This window comes from Rhinoraja longicauda, chromosome 5 (genome assembly GCF_053455715.1).
Source record: "Rhinoraja longicauda isolate Sanriku21f chromosome 5, sRhiLon1.1, whole genome shotgun sequence".
NCBI classification, from domain to species: Eukaryota; Metazoa; Chordata; class Chondrichthyes; order Rajiformes; family Arhynchobatidae; genus Rhinoraja; species Rhinoraja longicauda.
The window spans coordinates 25,058,628-25,079,525 of NC_135957.1; the positions used below are offsets into that span (position 1 = coordinate 25,058,628).

The following is a 20,898-nucleotide window of genomic DNA, read 5'->3' on the forward strand; positions in this document are numbered from 1 at the left end:
GACTTGTGCAAAGTCTCTCTGTTCCTCAATACTCCCTTTTCATTCATCTTGTGTATCCTATCCAACTAGTCCTCCCAAAGTGAATTACCTCACACTTATCAAGATTAAATACATCCCATTGTTCTGCTCATCTTACCAAGTAATCAACATAGTCCTCTAGCCTAAAACTGCCCTTCACATTTATTTTTGTGTCATCTGCAAAGTCACAAATTATATCTCCTACATTTGTACCCAAACCATTAATTTAGGTGCCAGAAAGCTCCCATCCCTTTGGCACAGCACTAGTCACAGGCTTCAAATAATAAAAATAATCCTCAACCAATACACTCTACCTCCTATAATCAAACCCACTTGGGATCCAAATTGGGATCAACCTGCCCTGGTTTAACCTTTGGACCATTTTCCAACATGGGACATTGTCAAAGGTCTTATTGAGGTCCTATATCAACTTACCCCTATCACTATATTTTGTGTTCGCATGGGACCAGCAATTGGCAGCCATTTTGGACGGTGTAAAGTAAGAATTAACATTAATGGGAGGAATCTTAGGTGGCACAGTGGTGTAGCGGTAAAGTTGCTGCTTTACAGCACCAGAGATCCGGGTTTAATCCTGAGTACGGGTGCTGTCTGTACAGAGTTTGTATGTTCTCCCTGTAACCGCATGGGTTTTTTCCAGTTGCTCCACTTTCCTCCTACATTCCAAAGACATGCTGGTTTGTAAGTTAATTGGCTCCTGTAGTTTGTCCCTGGTGTGTAGGCTAGAACTAGTGTATGGTGATCGGAGGTCAGTGCGGGCTCGGTGGGCCGAAAGGCCCGTTTCCACACTGTGTCTCTAATCTAAACAAAACTACTGAATGACTAGAGCATAGCGAGTTTTATTTCTAATGAATATTGCCCCATAAACAATTTTCAATATATTCCTGTTGTAAATGCAATATCAAATCAACAAATTAATTTGTTGTCTACTTCAAAACCTTTTTAGCATATCTTCTCAGAACCAAAGAGCTCAATTCAATTACAATCATGTTTTTAGCTCCAGGTGATGTTTTACTTTACACCAAGCTCCATTTCGCATTCAGCGCAGTTACAAGGCATGAAGGTTTTAATTCGCTATTACTGTTTTGCTGCTCAAGCAAATTAAGCTCCACTTTAAGTAATCCCAATGTAACGATATACAGTTATAACCGCAGCAATCCACAAGCCCCTGTCACATCACTTTCACACATGACTCTCAATGATTACTTTCATTTGTAGCACACAGAAATGTTCATGAATTACACAAACAAATTGAGGAAATAACCATTTTTTGTTTCACACTGTATCTAAATATGCACAAAAAGAGTATTGTTTTGGGAAAATGTATTTTCAAAGCAATTTTTCAATAGCATATTCATGTGGTGCATTTTAAGTTACACGATTTTAATAGGAGTATTTTAAAACAAAACACGATACAAACCCATGCGGGGAATTAATTGGGATGCTGATCAAAAAGCTTTGTCAAAGCAGTGGGTCATGAGGAATATATTTTAAGAGGAGACAGGTTGAGAACCAGTGTGGCTTGGGGGGGGGGGGGGGGGGGGGGGGAGAGACCTGGAGTTCATGGCCCTGTGAGGTGAAAATAAACCAGCTAATGATGGAGCTGATTAAAATCATTGATGAGAGCAGATTTGGAGGACCACAAAGAGGAATGTCATGCTGGAGGAGATTATAAAGGTAGAGAGTGCAAAGCCACAAAATGACTTGAAAATAAGGATGGTAATTGTTAACACCTATATCTGTTAGCCTATATAAATCATGGAGGCAGCCAAGACTATTTATCTGCAATATCATCTGGGTCAATTAATAGCTTGCATTTTAGTAAAATCACACACGAGGGATCGGGTTAAATTGGCAAGAGCTTTGTCGACAGACAACGAGCCTTATCAAATAACAAATTAAAAGGTAAAACATTTATCCATTTATTAATTATTAACTACAGTGCTTCAGTATTTAAAGATAATGGATGCACTCAGGCCAATCAACTCCTTCCAAGAAATCTGAGAGGGGAGGTCACAAGCTCACTAATTCAACCGCCCGTCTCTTTCACAGCGTCATTTATCCATTCCTGCAATTCATCTTATAGCAGTTGAACGGAAATGATTGAATAAGGCAAAGTGAATATGCCAGCTCACATAACAGCTTGCCACCTTTCTATAGTGATCTGAGGTTCATCCTTTTTGATCAACATCTCAATCAATACGCCGACTCAATCTGATTTACACATCTTCCTTCGTTTAGATTCCTTTGCTTACAGACATCAATCAATACTGAACAACCAAATGTGTATACCGGTCATTGACAGATACTTTTCACAAATGCATCCTTACATAACAGCACAGTATGCATGGAAGCAAAAAACTATCTTCACACCTAGAACAGCCTCCATCCTTTGGAAAATGGGATCAACTCAGGACAGATCTGGCAACTCAACAATGGACATCACCGAGGACTGCTGACAATGGCTGAAATACGTACACATAGTCTGAACCACATGGGCTGATGTATCCTTAACTCTGACATTACTGCCAAGCAGGTTTTCAAGCCTGGTTCAATGAGCAGTGCAGAGGGACAGGCCAGGAGCAGAATTAAGCGACCTGTAAAAGCTACAAGATAGGCCCAGTAAGCAGCAGAACATGATGCAATAGATGGAGTTAAGTAATTCCATAATCAACAGATCAGATCAAAGTTTTTTATTCCTGCCATAACTAATTGTGAATTGTGCTAATAGGAGGAGGCTCCAATAACACCCCAGCTTCAAAAAAATAAGGCCCAAAATATTAAAGAAAAGCAGAAGCATTTGCAGTCATCCTCAGCCATAAGTGCCAAGTGGGTGATCAAAGTCAACTTTCACCTGAATTCCCCTGAAAAACGGCAGCCAGTTTGATTATTTTCTTGTATCACAAGAAATATCTTTGTACCACACAATTCAACTATCATTCCAACATCAAATGTCAGGTTGTGGCGGTACCCGGGGATTAGGCCACCCTCTGGATCATCCCCCTCAGCGCGGGTTGGACAGGGCTGGGGGAGGGACTAGTGCTACTGGGTTTGCCTGAAGGGGCTAGAGAGAGAACTCGTGCATTGGACTGAAGAGAGTGGATGTTCTGTTTCTGGATTAAATTACTGTTAATACTTACCTGGCGTCTTGCCTGATTCTGACCGCGTCCAGACCCACTACAAGGTGGTGTTAATAGATGAACTCTATCGTGTTGATTGAATTATTTCTCTCCAGAGCTCAAAACATAATTTCATTTCTGCCTCAGTTGCTTCTCCTCCACATTCACTTCTAGATTTGATTGAACTAAGCTCAATCATGTTCAAAGTCTTCTGCACATTAGGAATCTACCCTGTTGTGGTGTTATTCTACAGGTCAGCAGACAATTTGCTCATGGATGTTTCATTATTAAATCTGTGATGCTCATTACTTCACGGATTCTTTTGCAATTCTCACTGATCTCTCCTCTGCACCATTTGACATGGGATGACACGTGAAATAAGCACGTGTTTAATACTGTCTTATTTCATTATGTGTTCAAATAGAATGAACAAATCTGAAGTTCATTATTCAAGATTAGGTCTTCTGAAAAACCAAAACTTGATCTCAATTTGTTGACAGCGTGTGACACAATATCTCCCACCTCGGTCATTACAAGTGACTATCAATGAGTATTAAGAAGTTATTAATCCTCTTGTAATTATTATTCTGTTCTCTTTGGGACAATTCTTGGCCATTTCCATCTCTGTCTTTGCAAGTTTGTTTCAGCAATTCTGACAGACTGAACATTTGTCCACTAGCTCTTCTAGATCTCTGTCTAATCCAAACCAATAAACATGATTTTTACCCACTGCCTTCAAGCTCACAATACCAGAACATTCGGTGTGAAACTCTTATAAATATGTTTTCTTAACACACTTGGTATAACAACTGTTTGCCCATTTAACACAACTTTGTTTTGTTGACAAATCATAACATCAGCCATTGTACAAAAGATACACACAAAGTGCTGGAGTAACTCAGCAGGTCAGGCAGCATCTCTGTAGAAAATGGATGGGAGACACTTCGCATCGGGACCCTACTTCAGACTGATTGTGGGTGGGTGGAAGGAGGAGGGGTTGAGGAATTTGAAGCAAAAAAAGACCAGGACAAATCAGGGCGACCAACAGATGACCTCAGGCAGGGTGGTTCCCTGATAGGCCAATTGTTGGCAAGGGATTGTGCTATCCCAAGAGGGGCACATCATTGCGAACTGTGGAACTGGTTAACCAACCTTTAATGGAGGAAGGTGAGATGGGGCAGAGGGGAGGGGAGTGTTTGTATAAGTTACCTAAATTTTGAGAATTCAACATTCATACGACTACTCAGGCGTTCAGTGAAATGTTCGCCGAGTTTACGTTTGGTCTCGCTGATGTACATGAACCCATATTGGGAACACGGGATGCAGTAGATGTTAGAGGAAGTGCACGTGAACCTCTGTCTCACCTGGAAGGACTGTTTGAAGGACCAGGACCCTCTACTCCTTCCTGCAATAATTTCATAATAATTCACCTTCACATCTGGCGGCACGGTGGCGCAGCGGTAGAATTGCTGCCTTACAGCGAATGCAGCGCCGGAGACTCAGGTTCGATACTGACTACGGGCGCCGTCTGTACGGAGTTTGTACGTTCTCCCCGTGACCTGCGTGGGTTTTCTCCGAGATCTTCGGTTTCCTCCCACACTCCAAAGACGTACAGGTATGTAGGTTAATTGGCTGGGCAAATGTTTAAAAAAAATTGTTCCTAGTGTGTGTAGGATAGTGTTAATGTGCGGGGATCGCTGGACGGCGCGGACCTGGTGGGCCGAAGGGCCTGTTTCCGCGCTGTATCTCTAAATCTAAAAAAATCTAAATCTAAATCTGAATTTGCATATGGCAAATGCAATCAGATTTTGTTTCTAAGTGCTATATTTGATCCTGTAATCATACTAAGTTAAGGCCCATGTTTGCAGTTTTTACTTGGCTATGGTCAATATTGCTGACTTAGGATCAAGAATTACTAACATAGGCTTATAGTCTATGACCAAGGTAAATGGTCCGATGAAGACATAAGAAACGGCAGATGCTGGAATCTTGAGCAGAAAACAAACTGTTGTAGAATCTCAGTGGGTCAGGGAGCATCTGTGAAAGGACATCTCAGTGGGTCAGGGAGCATCTGTGAAGGACATGGACAGACAATCATCTGACTTGGGACCATTCTTCAGACTAATGAAAAAAGGTCTACCCAAACGGAATTGATAAATCATGTTACAAATGCTTTTGCTTCTTCTTCATCATTGCCTATCAGATAACTTGCAAATCCATTGTTTGAATCATTATACACAAGGTTTAAATGATATCTTATATTAGAGTGAAATAACAAAGACTTAGTTCCCAGGCTCCCCATTTTGCTATTGCCACAATTTCATTTCTGGCATTTCTTCAGTAACTGATATAATAGAGTTGTTGTTGTAAGATCTGGCAAGAATTACGCATGCTATTGTGTCTTGCCTAGGAATAATCCAAGTTCCCACTTCAGGAGGCCTGCTTATAATTCTTTGACAGCATCTCCATTGGCCTTGCAATTTTGCACGTAAGATCAAGTGAGAACGTTTGTATGTTGTATGTTTGTATATCTCAATTGAGATCACTTCACAATTGAACCACATATATTTTGCTGAGGGCATTGAGAAAGTTGCAGTACTGAGATAATTCCTTCAACAAAACAATATTGCCTGATTCCAGGTACCATATTTATAGCTCTCCACAATTACTCAATGTTTAGAAGTAAAATGATCCTGTAGTTTTGTAATATTTCACTAAATACCACACCTTTTGCTTTCAGTGGCATTATAAGATTCATGATTTTGTACACCTCTGTAAAGGTCAACCCTCAGCCTTCTACATTCCCAGCTTATCGAGCCTCTCTTTATAATTCAACCCTCAAGACCTGGTAACATCCCAGAGACCCTTTCCTGCACCCTTTCTAGCATAATTACATCTTTCATATAGCAGGATGGCCAGAATGGCACATAATGCTCCAAACGTGGTCTCACCAACATCTTGTACAGCTGTAGCATAATGTCTTACCTCCTGTATTCATTACCCTTACTGATGAAAGCTAGCATGCCAAACACTTTCTTCAGCACCCTGTCTATCTGTGACATCACTTTCAGGGAACAGTGTACCTGTACTCTCTGTTCTACAACACTCCCCACAGCCATCATTAACTGCGCAAGTTCTACCATAGTTTGTCTTGCCAAAATGCATCGCCTCACACTTGTCAGAGTTAATGACACTTGTACTTTTCTTGATTGCGCTACCATTCCAGAGGAGCTAAAATTCTGACAGGAAAAATCATTGGGATCCAAAAAAAATGGATAAGTTTATCATCATTTAATTTCTCACTAGTTTGATTGATATAAACTGTAGAATCATTTTATTACTAACCTTGGACTTCAAACTGACGATATTCCTTAGTTTTAAGCCAAGGATGTGCAAAGCAGAACCACGGAACCTGTGTGCGGAGTCGCGGGAGCAGGTAATGTGTCAGGAATCCGACTGTGCCAGCCAAAGTATACAGCACAAAACCAAGAAAAGGCTGGAACAAAGAAAGATGTTTAATTGAAAGTGGCTGTTAAAATTATCCATAAGCATACAATGCAAAATGCAGCCTCGCCAATGCTAGGTTCTTCGATTAGTTGATCTGGTGGTAATGTTGAAGTTATTCTGAAGAGAGGAGCAAATCAGGCAGGTGATGGACTATCCCAGTACTTGCTGATTAGCAGTCTGACAATGCATTATTTAAATTTCTCCACGCCATTGTCAAATCCCTCACTACCTCCATGGTCTGCTCCATTGCGAATTACAAGATCACTGATCTCATCTATATCTTTGACTTTCAAAGCTCAATCACTGGTGGTCATGCTTCAGTTGCTAAACCACTAATCTTCAAATTTTCACTCTAAACCACAACCGGTGATCCTAGTTCTGGCGCAGTGTTGCTAAGGCCCAGGCAGAATAGCAAGTAGCAAGGCTTCTGTTCTCATTTGTAATCCTGTTTCATGTTTCAATTTCAAAATTTAGGAAACTTCTGGGAGAAGATTTGACAGTTTTCATGACTTCTCACAACTTGCTGTGTAGTGCTATGGCTACTGTTGAAAATCAGTTACTGGAATATCCACTCAACAAGTTGAACAAAGGGAATACTTGGGCTCATGAATTTAAGGGGAAATGAAGGTTGACTGTGTTATAAATCAGTTTTGCTCACTCCCAAAGGAGAGGCAGAGTAAAGAACACTCTGCAGAAACTGGCTTTTTCATTGATTGTTATCAACCGATAGTTATCATGGATCTGCCAGAGCAAGATTCAGTGATGTTCATTCCTTTAGGAGGCTTGTTGGTGACCTTGCCTGCTCAGTACATTAGAGAAACAGGGATTAGAAGGCAGGATTTTTTTCAGCAGCACCATTCAGCACAAAATGAATCGCTTACAAAAATTTAATTCAATGGACTGCTGCCAATTTTGATTAAGAGTTAACCATTTAATAGTAAATTACCAGAACTTAAAATGCAAGAGGAGTCCTTTGATTATAAAATATCAATGTCCTGCTTAACATTTTTGTTGTTTTTCGGAGGTTCTTCCGTTTTGACTGAACAGATTTGTCAGCCCTTCTGATACAAACAGCAAATGGCTCAACATGCCTCGACCTTGTAAGAGTTCTTATCTATGTGATCAAGGGAAATCCACTAACAGTTTTAGAGTCATAGAATGATACAGCATGGAAATAGAGCCTTTGGCATAACTTGCACATGCTGACCAAGTTGCCCCATCTATACTAGTCCACCTACCCTTGTTTGGCCCATATCCCTCTAAACTTTCCGTATTCATTTGATTCCTTAAAACATTAAACTACAAAGAATATTGCAAAAGTTTAAATGCCAACAGGAAGTGTTAGTGCTAAACACAAATAAGTACCTTTAATGAAAGGAAAACGGTGGTTGTGCTGATTGCAAAGGTCAGCAGACTAATTACTGCACACATGACAAGATCAGACTTCAAAACTTCCCTCTGCAAAGACATAGATACATTTTGACATAATTCTGATATGCAAAGAAAATTGAAAATATTTTCAAATATACTCAGGTAATAAGCCTTTTAAAACTTCAGTGAATACCAACCTAGAGGTCATGAATAATCCTTTGTTTACTCTTGACGAATCTCAGAGAATCAAACAACATAAAGGACCTGTTTAACCTATTTGACCTATCATAACCATATCAACTCTTTGAAAGTGTATTTAATTAGTCTCAGCCCGTTCTCTTTTTCCACAAAGCCCAAGTTTTTTTCTTTTCAAGTTGGATCCGATTACTAAGTCAGCAAATAGAAAATGCAGATTTAGAATATTTTATGGAAGAACCGGGAGGAGGAGAAAGCGGCATTCTCCTCCACGAGACCACTGGCCAGAAAGACTAACAGAATATCTCCACATTAGGTCAATTGAAGTCATTCAAATTTACCTTTACGGAATTTATAAATCAGCAGCTAAAAAATTGATATATAGAATAGAAATTCATTATTACAGAATTTATGTGGGGGAAAAAATCAGCACAAAATGTATACAGAGAACTAAACTATTTCCAATGATTATTTAAGGCTGCCTGTGCACAGGATGTGGCCACTTAAGGGATTTGCTTTGGAAATCAACAGAGTAATCTCTTCTATTGATACTTGTACAATGACACTCTAGTTCATTAAAACAACAACACTTTCTCTCTGCTGACAAAGCAATCAGAGAATTTTCTTGCTTATGGACTGTGCACCTGTTGGCCAGAAAAACTACCTCTAGGAATGCCTCTCCACTTATAATGGGACTCAATGGGAAAAGGAGTTTGCATTACAGGAAATAGCAAATAGAGGGTTTTTAAGGAATGCAACTCTTCGTAACATGGGGAATACTCTATATTTGGAATGGTAGCAGTGCATTTAGTTCCATGAGTAAATCTATGAAAGTATATTTAATTTGTCTTAGCCCCTTCTCTCTTTCCACAAAGGCCAAGTGTTCAACAGCTGATTCACATCTTCACTCTATTAACAAGGTTTCCTAACCATGACTAACTAAAACTTAGCAATCTCAGGTCTGGAATTTTCAGTGGGACCGCAGTCTCAACACCTAATTGCGGAAGAGTTGTTGCTTTCCACCACCCTCTGTGTGAAGGAATATTTCCTAAGATCTGGACTCCACCATCAGAAGTAAATTTTTCTGTCTATCTCATCCCAACGCTTAATCATTCTTCACCCAAATTTTCTACACTCAAGTTGAATATAAGACGAGCTGGTGGAGCTGCTGTCTCACAGCGCCAGGGACGCGGGGTTTGATCCTGATCTCGGGTGCTGTCTGTGTGGAGTTTGCATGTTCTCCGCATGGGTTTCCTCCGGGTGCTCTGGTTTCCTCCAACATCCCAAAGACATTCGCATTGGCCTCTATAAATTTGCCCCTAATGTGTAGGCAGTGGAATAACATAGAAATGGTGTTGACAACATAGACTCAGTGGGCTGAAGGGATTGTATCCATGCTTTATCTCTGAACTAAACTTCAATTCAGCACATTGGCAAAGCGGTAGAACTGCTGCCTTACAGTGCCAGAGACCCGGGTATGATCCTAACTATGGGTGCTGTCTGTACGGAGTTTGCATGTTCTCCCTGTGACCACATGTGCTTTATCTGGGTGCTCCAGTTTCTTCTCACACTCCAAAGATGTACAGGTTTTTTAGGTTAATCGGCTTCGGTGAAACTGTAAATTGTCCCTAGTGTGTAGGATAGTGTTAGTATATGGGTGATTGCTAGTCGGCCTGGATTCAGTGGGACGAATGTCTTTGTTCCACGCTATGTCTCTATAGTAAACTGGATTATGCAACCCACTCTCATAATTTGACCCTCTGACATTTTGTATCATTCTGTACTGATTTTGAAATAAAATTAGTCTATTCCACTGAGAATCAGTCAGAAGATCCAACTCCATATAAAAGCCAATATGTTTTATTTCACAATCAGAACTAGCAGTGTTGTCGAAGTAGCACTCTCAACGACTAATCAAAAGATGGAATACATACCACAGAATTCCTGAGCTTTTCAGGAAGAACATCCTTGTATTTTGACAGGGGATGTTCAGGATCCTGAACTTCCAATTCATTGGTCAATTTAGACCGAATGAGAGACCTGTTGTGAAACAAAACACCTTATTACATAGTGACATGGCAGTACAATTCAGTTGAAAAACTTTAAAACTTTCTACCCACATTTTGCTCCATTTCCCTTGTTTGCTTACCTTACCAAAATCTATTGATCTTGGTCTTAAAACACGAAGTGACAGTGGGCTAAATGCCCGTTTGGGCATTTTGGGCAGTTTGAGATTAAGAAAGTAGTTTTGGGGATCTTGCAGAGAATTATGGTGGGTTAGTCCCCAGGGCCTAATGGGATCAATTGTTTCAATTGTTTTGAATTCTCTTGAATTTAGCAGCATGACGAACAATGTTATTTGGTCTACAAAATTCTCAGCGGGTTTGGCAGGGTAAATAAAGAGCTGACATTTAATTTGGCTGAGGAACTAAAATCAAGGGTCACAGTCTCAAAATAGGGGATGGGCCCTTTGGAATTGAAATGAAAAAAAAGATCACTTCTCTCTAAGGTTACTGAATCTTTGGAAACCTTTACTCGAGAGTGGTATGGTGAGACAGATATTTGAGGCAGAAATCGTTAGATCTTTAGATGTTAAGGGATTAATGGAATAAGAGAATAGTGGAGGAAAATGACACTTGGGTGAAAGGTCAACTATGATCTTATTGAATGGTGGAGCCAATATAGCTTGAATGGTTGGCCTTAGTTTAAATTTATTGAGCTATTTATTACATTCTTTTAACTATAACATATTTCAATGGTATCTTGAAGGCTCGATCTCAGTATTTGAAAGACACACTTAATAACTTTTGTTATTTATACTCACTCCATCTTCAAAATAAGGTGCATGGTCAAGCTGTGTCCCTCAGGCATATAGTTAATAGAAGCTTTCCTGTCACAACAGCAAGCTCCCCTCCAGCTTTAACCTCCTTCATTTTTTTAGTTTAGTTTTCAGTACAAATCAGCAGCATATACCCCCCAATAATACATGAAAAATTATTCAGATGCATTTATTCACTGCACTAAAATAACAAGAATATGTTTCTGCTCATAAGGAACCTGTGAGGTTGTATTGTAAGAAACCACATAGTCTTTGTTGAAAGAGGGGTTCACAGCAGACCAACTTCAGTCAATTACAGATCCACCCTGCTCCACATGCTCATCGATCTAGTCATTAGTGGTTTATATCTGCAGACTAGGCTGATGTGATCAAGGATTCATTCGGATGAACCCACCTTTAACGCCACAATCATCAAATAGCATGAGATTTCTGATTAAAATGACTTACACCAACACTGCGGGCTCACTGCTTTGTCTGCTGAGGTGATAGCAACAAGCAACCAGCAATCCACAGTAAGCAGAAAATAGGGTTGGAATATGCTGTGCATCCCAAGGTCCCTGCAATACAAAGAGAAATATCTTGTCTCTTGTTACATCCTCACTTGTTTAATTCAAAACTCCAACATTCATTTATCTATTCCATTTGTCTCAAGGACCGTATTTTGTTTAGTTTCAGCAACTTACAGCTGACCGAGGTCTATAAAATAGTTAAAAGTTCTCAATAGCTTCCCCATACAGAGATTATGCCAGAATAGCAGACTGGGGAGGGCTGGTGATGTGTTTAAACTCTCTGCGGATAAGAACAAGCTGAATATTAGACAGCTCGGTTTGCTCAGATAAGAGAGCCTCTCAAATGTGATGGCTGTTGGCATGGAGGTTGCTGACGCTCTTTTTGAAATAAATAGCAGGACTGGGAGTTTAAATTCGACCATTATTGTCAGGCATGTTAAGCGCACATGTGGTGCATATGCACACATTCCTAATGAACCTAATAATTATATTCCTGTTCCCCTGCGGCCTTTCTCCTACCCGTTGCGTAGACCTCTGTACATCATTCATCAAACACCAGGAGATGTATTCTCCTGAACTGGTTTCAACAGCTTGATGAGGTCAGTGTCAGATTTTCCAAAATGATTTCCCCCCTCTATATTTTTTTTAAGTTGGATTGATGTAAATGGATGGTAGATGTGAACTCTGTGGACTGAAAAGCCTGTTTGTATACTGCATCTATACCAGTCTATGACATTGCCAGCAGATTATTCAGTCTTTGGAAAAAAAAATTACTCTGCCCATTATGGTAAGAGGCAGTTTTGGTGAACCAACAGGTCTTTGGCTAATTGTCAATATTTGGCCAGATTAGACATTTTAAAGGAATTCAACATGCCATTGAATACTCTAACAAACTTCTATCATAACTGCCACAATCACCACCCCTGCCTGGTAGTATATTCCAGGCACCCATCACTCTCGGTGTAAAAAACTTGCCCCGCACATTTCCTTTAAATTTTGTCCCTCTCAATTTAAACTTATGCCCTCGTGTCTTTGACCAGCCTGTCATACTTCCCTGGTAAGATCCACATCTGACTCTAGTTCTATATCAGAGAGGTTGTCTCTTAACTGCTGTCTGAAGTGTTTGATTAAGTTACTCAGTTGAATCAAAACACAATGAGCAGTTCAGAATGGAAGCTTACAGTACCTTTGCAGAGTATGTGGTGGTGATGGTCAATAAATGCAAATCTGGCCAAATTTTAGCCCTGAACATCGCAATAATGTGTATTAGATCAAGATAATAGAATCATAGAATCATACAGCACAAAAACTGGCCCTTCAGTACAACTCATCCATGCTGACCAAGATGCTCCATCTAAGCTGTTTATGGGTATTGGTGCAAATGGGCTGCTACTTCTCCTACTCTGCAATGGTGAGTGCACTTCAAAAGTACTTAATTGACAGTAAAGTGATTTGCACATCCTGACATATTTATTTTGTTTATGTTCAGACTCCAACCATGATGTTGATTTTGGCTGCTTTCCTTCTTCCAGAACCAAAATGTTCCTGCCCAGTGGCTCAAGCTTAGTGATGTAATACCAATGAGGCCAAACTTCACACCAGCAAAAATAGCAGTAGCCAGCACACTCTGCCTACGTCTAACCATGATCATCACTCGCCCAGAGTTGAAACTGGAGCTTTGCAAATTGCATCACTTCCATAATATTGCCAAAAATTCAAAATGTACAAACAAATTAGTTATATAGAACTCAGAGCGTAAAAAGGGACAATTTTGTACAACTTACAACCCAATTTTATTTTTTTTGATTTACGACTTCCTGATTTAACCACCACTTTACTTATACTCCACAATTTTCAAATGATGTGTCATTCAAATTTCAACTTCGAATATATACTCTCCAATTTGTACCTGGCCGATTTACAACTCCTTATTTACACTCTCTCTCTCTCTTTACATTCCTTCTATTAATTATATTTTACAACTTGATCCAATCCTCTGGTTTACAACCTAATGTACATTTCTTTAATGCACAAATGAATGGTAGGAATAGGAAAGGAAATAAGGCAAAGGGTAAAACTGGAGTAGAAACAAGGAACTGTAGATGTTGGTTACAAAAAAGGACACAAAGTGCTGGAGTAACTCAGGAGGTCAGGCAGCATCTCTGGGCAAAGGGTAAAAGTAGCTGCTCTTTTCCAACATAACTCAAGATTCCTTAGACTCCAAGAGCATTATTGTTTTTGATTCATTACTTTTGCTGTCATTATTTTGAGGCATGGCTAAATTAACAACTCAACTGTCCAGTTAATTGCTTACCTTTAAAGTGCCAATACACAGAGCATACAGCAGACATACAGCAAGTAAACTGCGGAAAAAGCCATAGAGCGATGAAATTAGTCCTGTTGCAGCTGAAAAAAACATAATTAATATGGTCATTATTTTATTTTTAAACTTCATTAATTTCTCTACAATCACTAAACGATTCCATCCATTTTACACAGATTAGAGGTTTCTCAAAGGTCACGTATCCTGAGGTCTGAAAATGAAGTGCATCTCATCTCAAAAGCTAATTTAATTTTATGCATGTCTTAACTGTGTCCTCAGGCTCCAATCTGTAACTTAACCGATCCATTCACTCCCCAGATCCTGCCTGACCCACTGAATTCCTCCAGCATTTTGTGTTTTGATCATGATTCCAGCATCTGCAGTTTCTGGTGTCTCCTCGTACAACCTGTGTCAACCTGTGAACATCAGGCCATGTCTCCCAGATGGTCACTGACCTCTGGAGATCTTCCTGCCACTAATTTCACCAACCACTAATTACACCAACCACAAATCTCACCAATCACAAATTACACCAACCACTCCTATCTCTACGCTAAAATCCACAAGCAGGATATTCTGGTAGGCACATGTTCCCACAGACTTTACTTCTCTTTCCTTGTTTCAATTCTTTCCCTCCTTGTCCCATCTCTTCTCACTTGTAGCTATTACACCTGTGATGCCCCTCTGCCATTTTGACAGTTTCCTGACCCCAACTAACTGTTTGGATATGGATGCCCAATCCCTCTACACCATCCCACACCAGATGCCGAAGATTCTAAGCTTCCTTTTTAACAAAAGCCCAGTCAGACGCCATTAACTATCGTCCTCTTTCACCAGGCTGAATTTGTTTGTACAGTGAACAACCTCTCCTTTAACCTCATTCACTTTCTTCAAATTAATGGTTTCAGTTATCAGAACACGCATGGGTTCAAGCTCTGCCTGTCTCTTTGTAGGAAATGTGCTGCAGCCCTACTCGGACTCCCTCCCTAACAGCTTTGCTCTACTGGTTGCTTTACATATATACTTTTACTCTACCAAGGTCTAGTTTTCTTAGAATTCATTGTATATATTTTTTCTTACATATAATGTATCTGCAAAGCTGTGGCAAATAAGAATTTCAATATTCTAGATCACACTGATGCACATGACAAATAAACACTCTTTTCAGATGTACAGAGGGATCTTGGGGTCCAAGTCCTTAACCCCCTGAAATAGGCAACATAAGTAGAAAGAGCACTAAAAGAAAGCATATTGTATGCTTGCTTTCATAGGTTGGGGCATTGAGTATAAGAGTCAGGAAGTCAAGATGTAGCTTTATAGGACATTAGTTAGGCTGCAAATGAAGTATTGTGTGTTCCAAAAGATGTGGAGGCTTTGGAAAGGGTGCAAGAGAGAATATTAACCAAGAATGTTGCGTATGTTAGGGGTATTAGCTACACGGAAAGGTTGGACAGACTTGGATTGTTTCATTTGGAACGCTGGAGGCTGCGGGGAGATCTGATAGAAGTATTTAAATTATGAGAGGCATAGATAGGGCAGACAGTCAGAATCCTTTTCCCAGGATGGAAAAATCATTCAGGTGAGAGTGGCAAAGTTGAAAGCTGGTGTCCAAGGCAAGGTTTTTTTGTACCTAAGTGTGGTAAGTGCCTGGAACATGCAGCCAGGGGTGATGGATGAAGCAAATACGTAGCATATAAAAGACTTTTGGATAGGCATATGGATATGCAGGGAATGGAGGGATATGGGTTATGTGCAGGTAAAAAAGCGATGGTTTTGGCATCATGTTCAGCACAGACATTGTGGGCCGAGAAGCCTGTTCATATGCTGTACTGTTCTGTGATTCTTCACTTTTCCCACTAAATTGGACAGTATTTTCGCTGCTTCCTGCACACATACAGAACTCAGAGGTTTCATCACCTTCTGTGCCAATTTCCCCCCAGTTCTCACTGCCACTTTCTGCAAATCTGACTCTTTTTCATTTGTAAATTTCTTCATCACTATCTCAGAGAGTAGGCGAGCGATGAATATTCATTGAAAAGCTCATGGACTGCAATGAAAATCTCAACAACAACCCCTTCCTGCAAGAACTACCCTCTATACTTTTAGCTCCTCTAGTTCCACCGTATCTGTTCTCATGCCAACACCTTTCACACATCTGAACTTTGGGATTATTAACCTTTCAACCAGTTTGTTTTTATTTTCTCTTACTTAAATACTTCATGCTTTTAAATATCTTTCAATGCTTTGCATTGCCAAATGTCAGTTTTCACCCCATGTACTAAGTGATGTTTGACATCTTGCAGATGTTAGTTCTGTCCCAAGAAACAATTTTTCAATGTGAGCCTGTCTACAGTACTTGAACACATGCAGCATCTCAACTGTGTCTTTTCCTGCTCTTCCTCTGATGTCTACTAACTTGGGGCTTCTGGCAAGGCTTGCTCAATAACAATTAACAATAGGAAATTGGCTGGTTTTCTTCTCCCTAACCGAAGTCTACACGACACAAGAAAACTGCACGGTCTGTCAAAACAGATGGTGTGCTAATTCAAAGGTTTGATGAAAAATTAATAGAATCCTGTGCAAAGCAAGTTGTTTATTGAAAAGATCTTTATAAAATATAGTTACATTTGTTTATACCTAGATGCGCATTTTAATAATTTATATTTTACTTGTTTTTAGTATATTTTAGTATATTTTAGTATATTTTAAACTCAAAAGTGAAAATTTGCAGCTTACGTACCAGATCCACCGAAGATGTGCATGTCGACTTGTTCCAGCAAATACGTAACAAAAGTATTAATCTGTGGAAGAAGGCCCAGGAGGAAAATGAGAGGGAAGCATTGTGTGAACCCTGAAACACAAGAGAAAAACACCTTGAGGGAAACGGGAATGCAGAGGGGGAACAGGGATAGAGGACACAGCAAAAACGACAGAAACCATGGCACAGCAAGAGCAACAAAAACAAAGGACACACAAGAGCAAAGGGAATGGAGGATGCAGTTCAGAACAAAAAGAAGTGGACACTAGAGCAACAAGAAGAGGTCACAGCAAGAGCAATAAGAACAGGGGACATGGTAAAGGCAACAGGACCTTTGAGAGTAATAGAAGGACCTAGCAAAGGCAAAAGGAATAGAAGGCAGAAACAAGGAACTGCACATGCTGGTTTACACAATAGGACACAGAGTGCTGCAGTACCTCAGCGGGTCAGACAGCATCTCTGCAAAACATCGATAGGTGATGTTATGCAGTGGGACCCTTGTTCCTGGAAGAAGGGTCCCAACCCGAAACATGACCTATCTATGCTCTCCAGGACTCTGCACTGCACTGTTGGCAGGATAATTCTGAGAGAGTGTTACACCTCTGGAAAGACAGCACTAATGGACTGCCTTACAGGCTCAGGGCAGAACTGCACCATAAGATCGGTAATAATGAGGCTCAGGGCTGAGCAATCACTGCACTGATGGAAGGTAGTGGTACTCTGTTGGTAATGCCTTCACTTGGATGAGGCTCTGCCTTCTCCCTCAGAGTGTGAAAGATCCCATGCGATTAGTCGACAAGATGTTGCTGACAGCTCGACTGCCAATGGCATGTTGTTGGGGACATTCACAACGGAAGTATGGGATCTGAGAATTGTAGGGTTAGTGGAGGCCATATTCAAAATATCCTTGGATGTAGTAGGAATATCATACAAATCTGAATATTTGCAGAACCACAACTACAGATTATTCCACACTCCCAAAAACAAATTACTGAACATGATTCAGTTCATCTGGTTTGACTCTGCCTTCTGGGAATAATTTCTACTGATTACAGTCATAAACATCTCTCCACACTTCCCCAAGGGATGTCAGTTCATATCTTTTGCCAAAGAAGGAAATTGTGTTGATTTTCTGAAAAAAACGTTCCTTTACTTCCCTCTCCAAGTCCCAGTGCTACTGATATCGGAAGACATGGCAATATTACAAAGCTCATACTTAAAGCTAAATCCCTAATCTGAGACGTCACTTGGCTGTACAAAAATATTATCCAGTTTTTGTGTAGAGTCAAATGGACATCAGTTTCTTCTCTGACCTAAAGCTACAGATAATACTGAATGCAATAAAATTGTATTTATGTTTATGGAATCAGATGGCATGGTACATATAGCTTGCAGCAATAGATAGGAAATGACAGGCACTATCAATAATAGCATACTTCTCCGCGATTACTGGGCATGTTTGGTGAGCCATTGTCAGTAGCATCCACACTTCCACCTTGGAACTCCTCCTATGTCTTTGGGTACTGAACTGTGTATTTTCTTAATAACCCTGAGGACAGTGTGAAATTACAATTTGATACTGCTTTTTTTCCAGAGTGGGGCCACATGCAAATCATATTTCGCTTGGGCAGCAAATAACTCAGCAGTATGAACATTGATTTCTCTATTTCAAGTAACCCCTGCATTCTCGCTCTTCCTTCCCCCCTCCCCCACGCCACCTTAGTTGTCCTACTAGTTCCACTGTTTGCATCCCTGTATCCCTTTGTTACCATCTCTTCCCCAATGGGCCATTATGGGCCATTATGGGTTCCACCCTTCCTTGGTCATCTGTTCTGGCCTATTCTTATCTCTAGTTTTCCACCTCCTCCCCTACTTTCAGTCTGAAGAAGGGTTCCATCCTTGGGAACATCATCCATCCTTTTTCTCCAGAGATGCTGCCTGGCCCACTGAGTTACTCCAGCATTTTGCGTCTATTTTCGGTATAAACCAGCATCTACACTGATTTTTTAAAACTAACCTTGAGCTAGCTTTCGAATCTGAACTAAAAATCAAAGAAAAATTGGGATACTGGAAATCAGAAATAAGGACAAGGAAAGCTGTGAATACACAGCTGGTTAGACAGCATCTGTGGAGAGAGAAACAGAGTTAATGTTCCAGGCCAATGGCCTTGAGTTTCATATTGACCTGAAATTTCCAATTACCACTGAAACACTTTATAGGCTAAACAGATGTTGGCTCACCAATAATAAAATCTCTTGCAGTTGCTAAGTTTTCTGGAGATATCAATCTAAATCCATACAGAGTAGAAGATGGGAGTTGAGTGCATTTACTGCCGAGATCCAAAACCCACACAAGGCCACAGCAGATGGAAAAATAAATAGATCTGCTGTATGCAACAATTCTATTGTGCCCCTAGGAGAAACATGAGGAAAAGCATAGACAGTTAAGAAAACACATTGGATTCATGGCAAAGATTACAAAAGAAAATTTAAATCTTTTATAATTAATGGTTTGACCTCAGCTAGAGTACTCTGACCAATTCTGGATGCCGTACCTTAGAAAAGAGGAGATTTGAATGGTGCCTGGGACTGTGGGCTTTAATTCCATGGGAGGACAGGAGAAGCTGACATATACTCCTAGATCATGGAAGGTTAGAGGTGATTTAATAAAAGTGCCAAAGTCGTGAAGGCCTTTAATAGAGTTACTGCTGTTTCCACTGCCTTGGTCAGTAACCAGAAGACACAGACTTACAGAACCAAGGATGGAAAATGAGGAGAAACTGTTTTTAATGCAGCAAGTTGTGATGGTTTTGAATGCACTGTTAAAAAAAAAAGGGTATTGAGAGCTTCAATAAGTTTTGTTAGGAAATTGGATAACTACCCAAAAGGAAACAGAATTGCAGAGTTTCCACTGTTGCAGCTGCGGTCGGAATACTATTCCAAAGAGCCAGCACAGATAAAAATGTGTTGACTAGGGTGTCTATGTATAATTAGCCACAATTATTTCAAAGCATTTCTCTTTCTTTTCAGAGACAGCCTTCCTGTAAAAAGGTTTCTGGATATTTCTGATCAATGGTTCAAAGATGTCAATCTTAAACATGAAGAGATGAACAGATAAAGATGAAAGATTATTGAAATTTAGTTTGGTTTGGTTTGGTTTACATTAGACATACAGCATGGAAACAGGCCCTTTGTCCACCGAGTCCCAACCGAGTTGGTGGGAATGTGAGCTGAGGTGACAATCAGATCAGGGCAGGCTCAAGGAACCACATGGCCTTCTTCTGTTCCTAAATCAAATGCACCAACCACCTTGTCAGGAAACCTGTCATGTGAAACATGTTTCTTGAGATTTGCCACCTGCAGAAGCAGGTGAAAGTTGCTGAAAGCATGCAGCAGGTCAAGAGTGGAGCTCACAGTTACAGGCATTGTCCCTATTATGTTTCCTCACCCTGGGCAGGAGCACGAGAACAGTAATCCTTCCCACCCCACTGCTCTAAGAGACATATCATTCAGCTCTATAGCGCTTGCAACTCAAACAAGAAATATTACAGACAGAACATAAGTTGCACCATCTCTGGGTGGACAAAATTCCAAGAGTTTTGGTTACTTGACTGTCCCAACCAGCTATTAGCCATGTTCAGCTATTCCAATCAGTTAATAGCCATGTTCTTCTGTCCCTACTATTTAAGCAGGCCTTCCCTCCCCTCTTCCCAAATTCCTCAACACAGAGCACAAAAGTGCTTGGATTTGGAGTGTTCAGAAAGGGGAAGCTGTTAAGTTTGTTCAATTGGATGTCTGGCAAAACAAAAATCAGTTGTGCTGTTTGAGTAGTGAACGGTGCTTTGGGGCTAAGACAAGCCAAAAGGAATGGATTGATCTCTGATATCCGACACTGAAGAAACATCTGATACAACTGTTAGTTTATTTTGCTCTCTTGTGTGGAACCTCTGTTTCCAGTTTACACCACAATTGCTTAAAAGTGGGGAACACAGAACCCACAACGACAGATTATAACGAGGTAAACCTGGCCACAAGACAGAGGAAGGAATTAAAAGAGAGGTGAATTAGGATAAATGAAGAAGTGTGAGTTGGGGTTCACTTTGAGTACAAACACTGAGAAGCATCCGTGTTTGACTGCATATACTGTGGAACTAGGTATTTAGCTCTCCCTGCATCACACCATGTCTCTGCAAACCTCACCAGGTCTATATTGCAGCTCATACTTTCCACTCATCTGTAATC

The 20,898-nt window shown here is 40.3% G+C and overlaps 1 protein-coding gene across 1 annotated transcript in view; it reads right to left on the minus strand.

Annotated features, from left to right (window-relative positions):
• pcnx2 (pecanex 2) overlaps positions 1-20,898 on the minus strand; it is a 113,921-nt gene that overhangs the window by 78,929 nt on the left and 14,094 nt on the right. Inside the window, exons 6-12 of the mRNA XM_078400031.1 lie at positions 18,898-19,069; positions 16,640-16,750; positions 13,891-13,982; positions 11,515-11,624; positions 10,163-10,268; positions 8,028-8,120; positions 6,501-6,651 (exon numbers count right to left, since the gene is read on the minus strand). Coding sequence (XP_078256157.1) covers positions 6,501-6,651; positions 8,028-8,120; positions 10,163-10,268; positions 11,515-11,624; positions 13,891-13,982; positions 16,640-16,750; positions 18,898-19,069 — 835 coding nt within the window. The remainder of the gene's footprint in view (positions 1-6,500; positions 6,652-8,027; positions 8,121-10,162; positions 10,269-11,514; positions 11,625-13,890; positions 13,983-16,639; positions 16,751-18,897; positions 19,070-20,898) is intronic.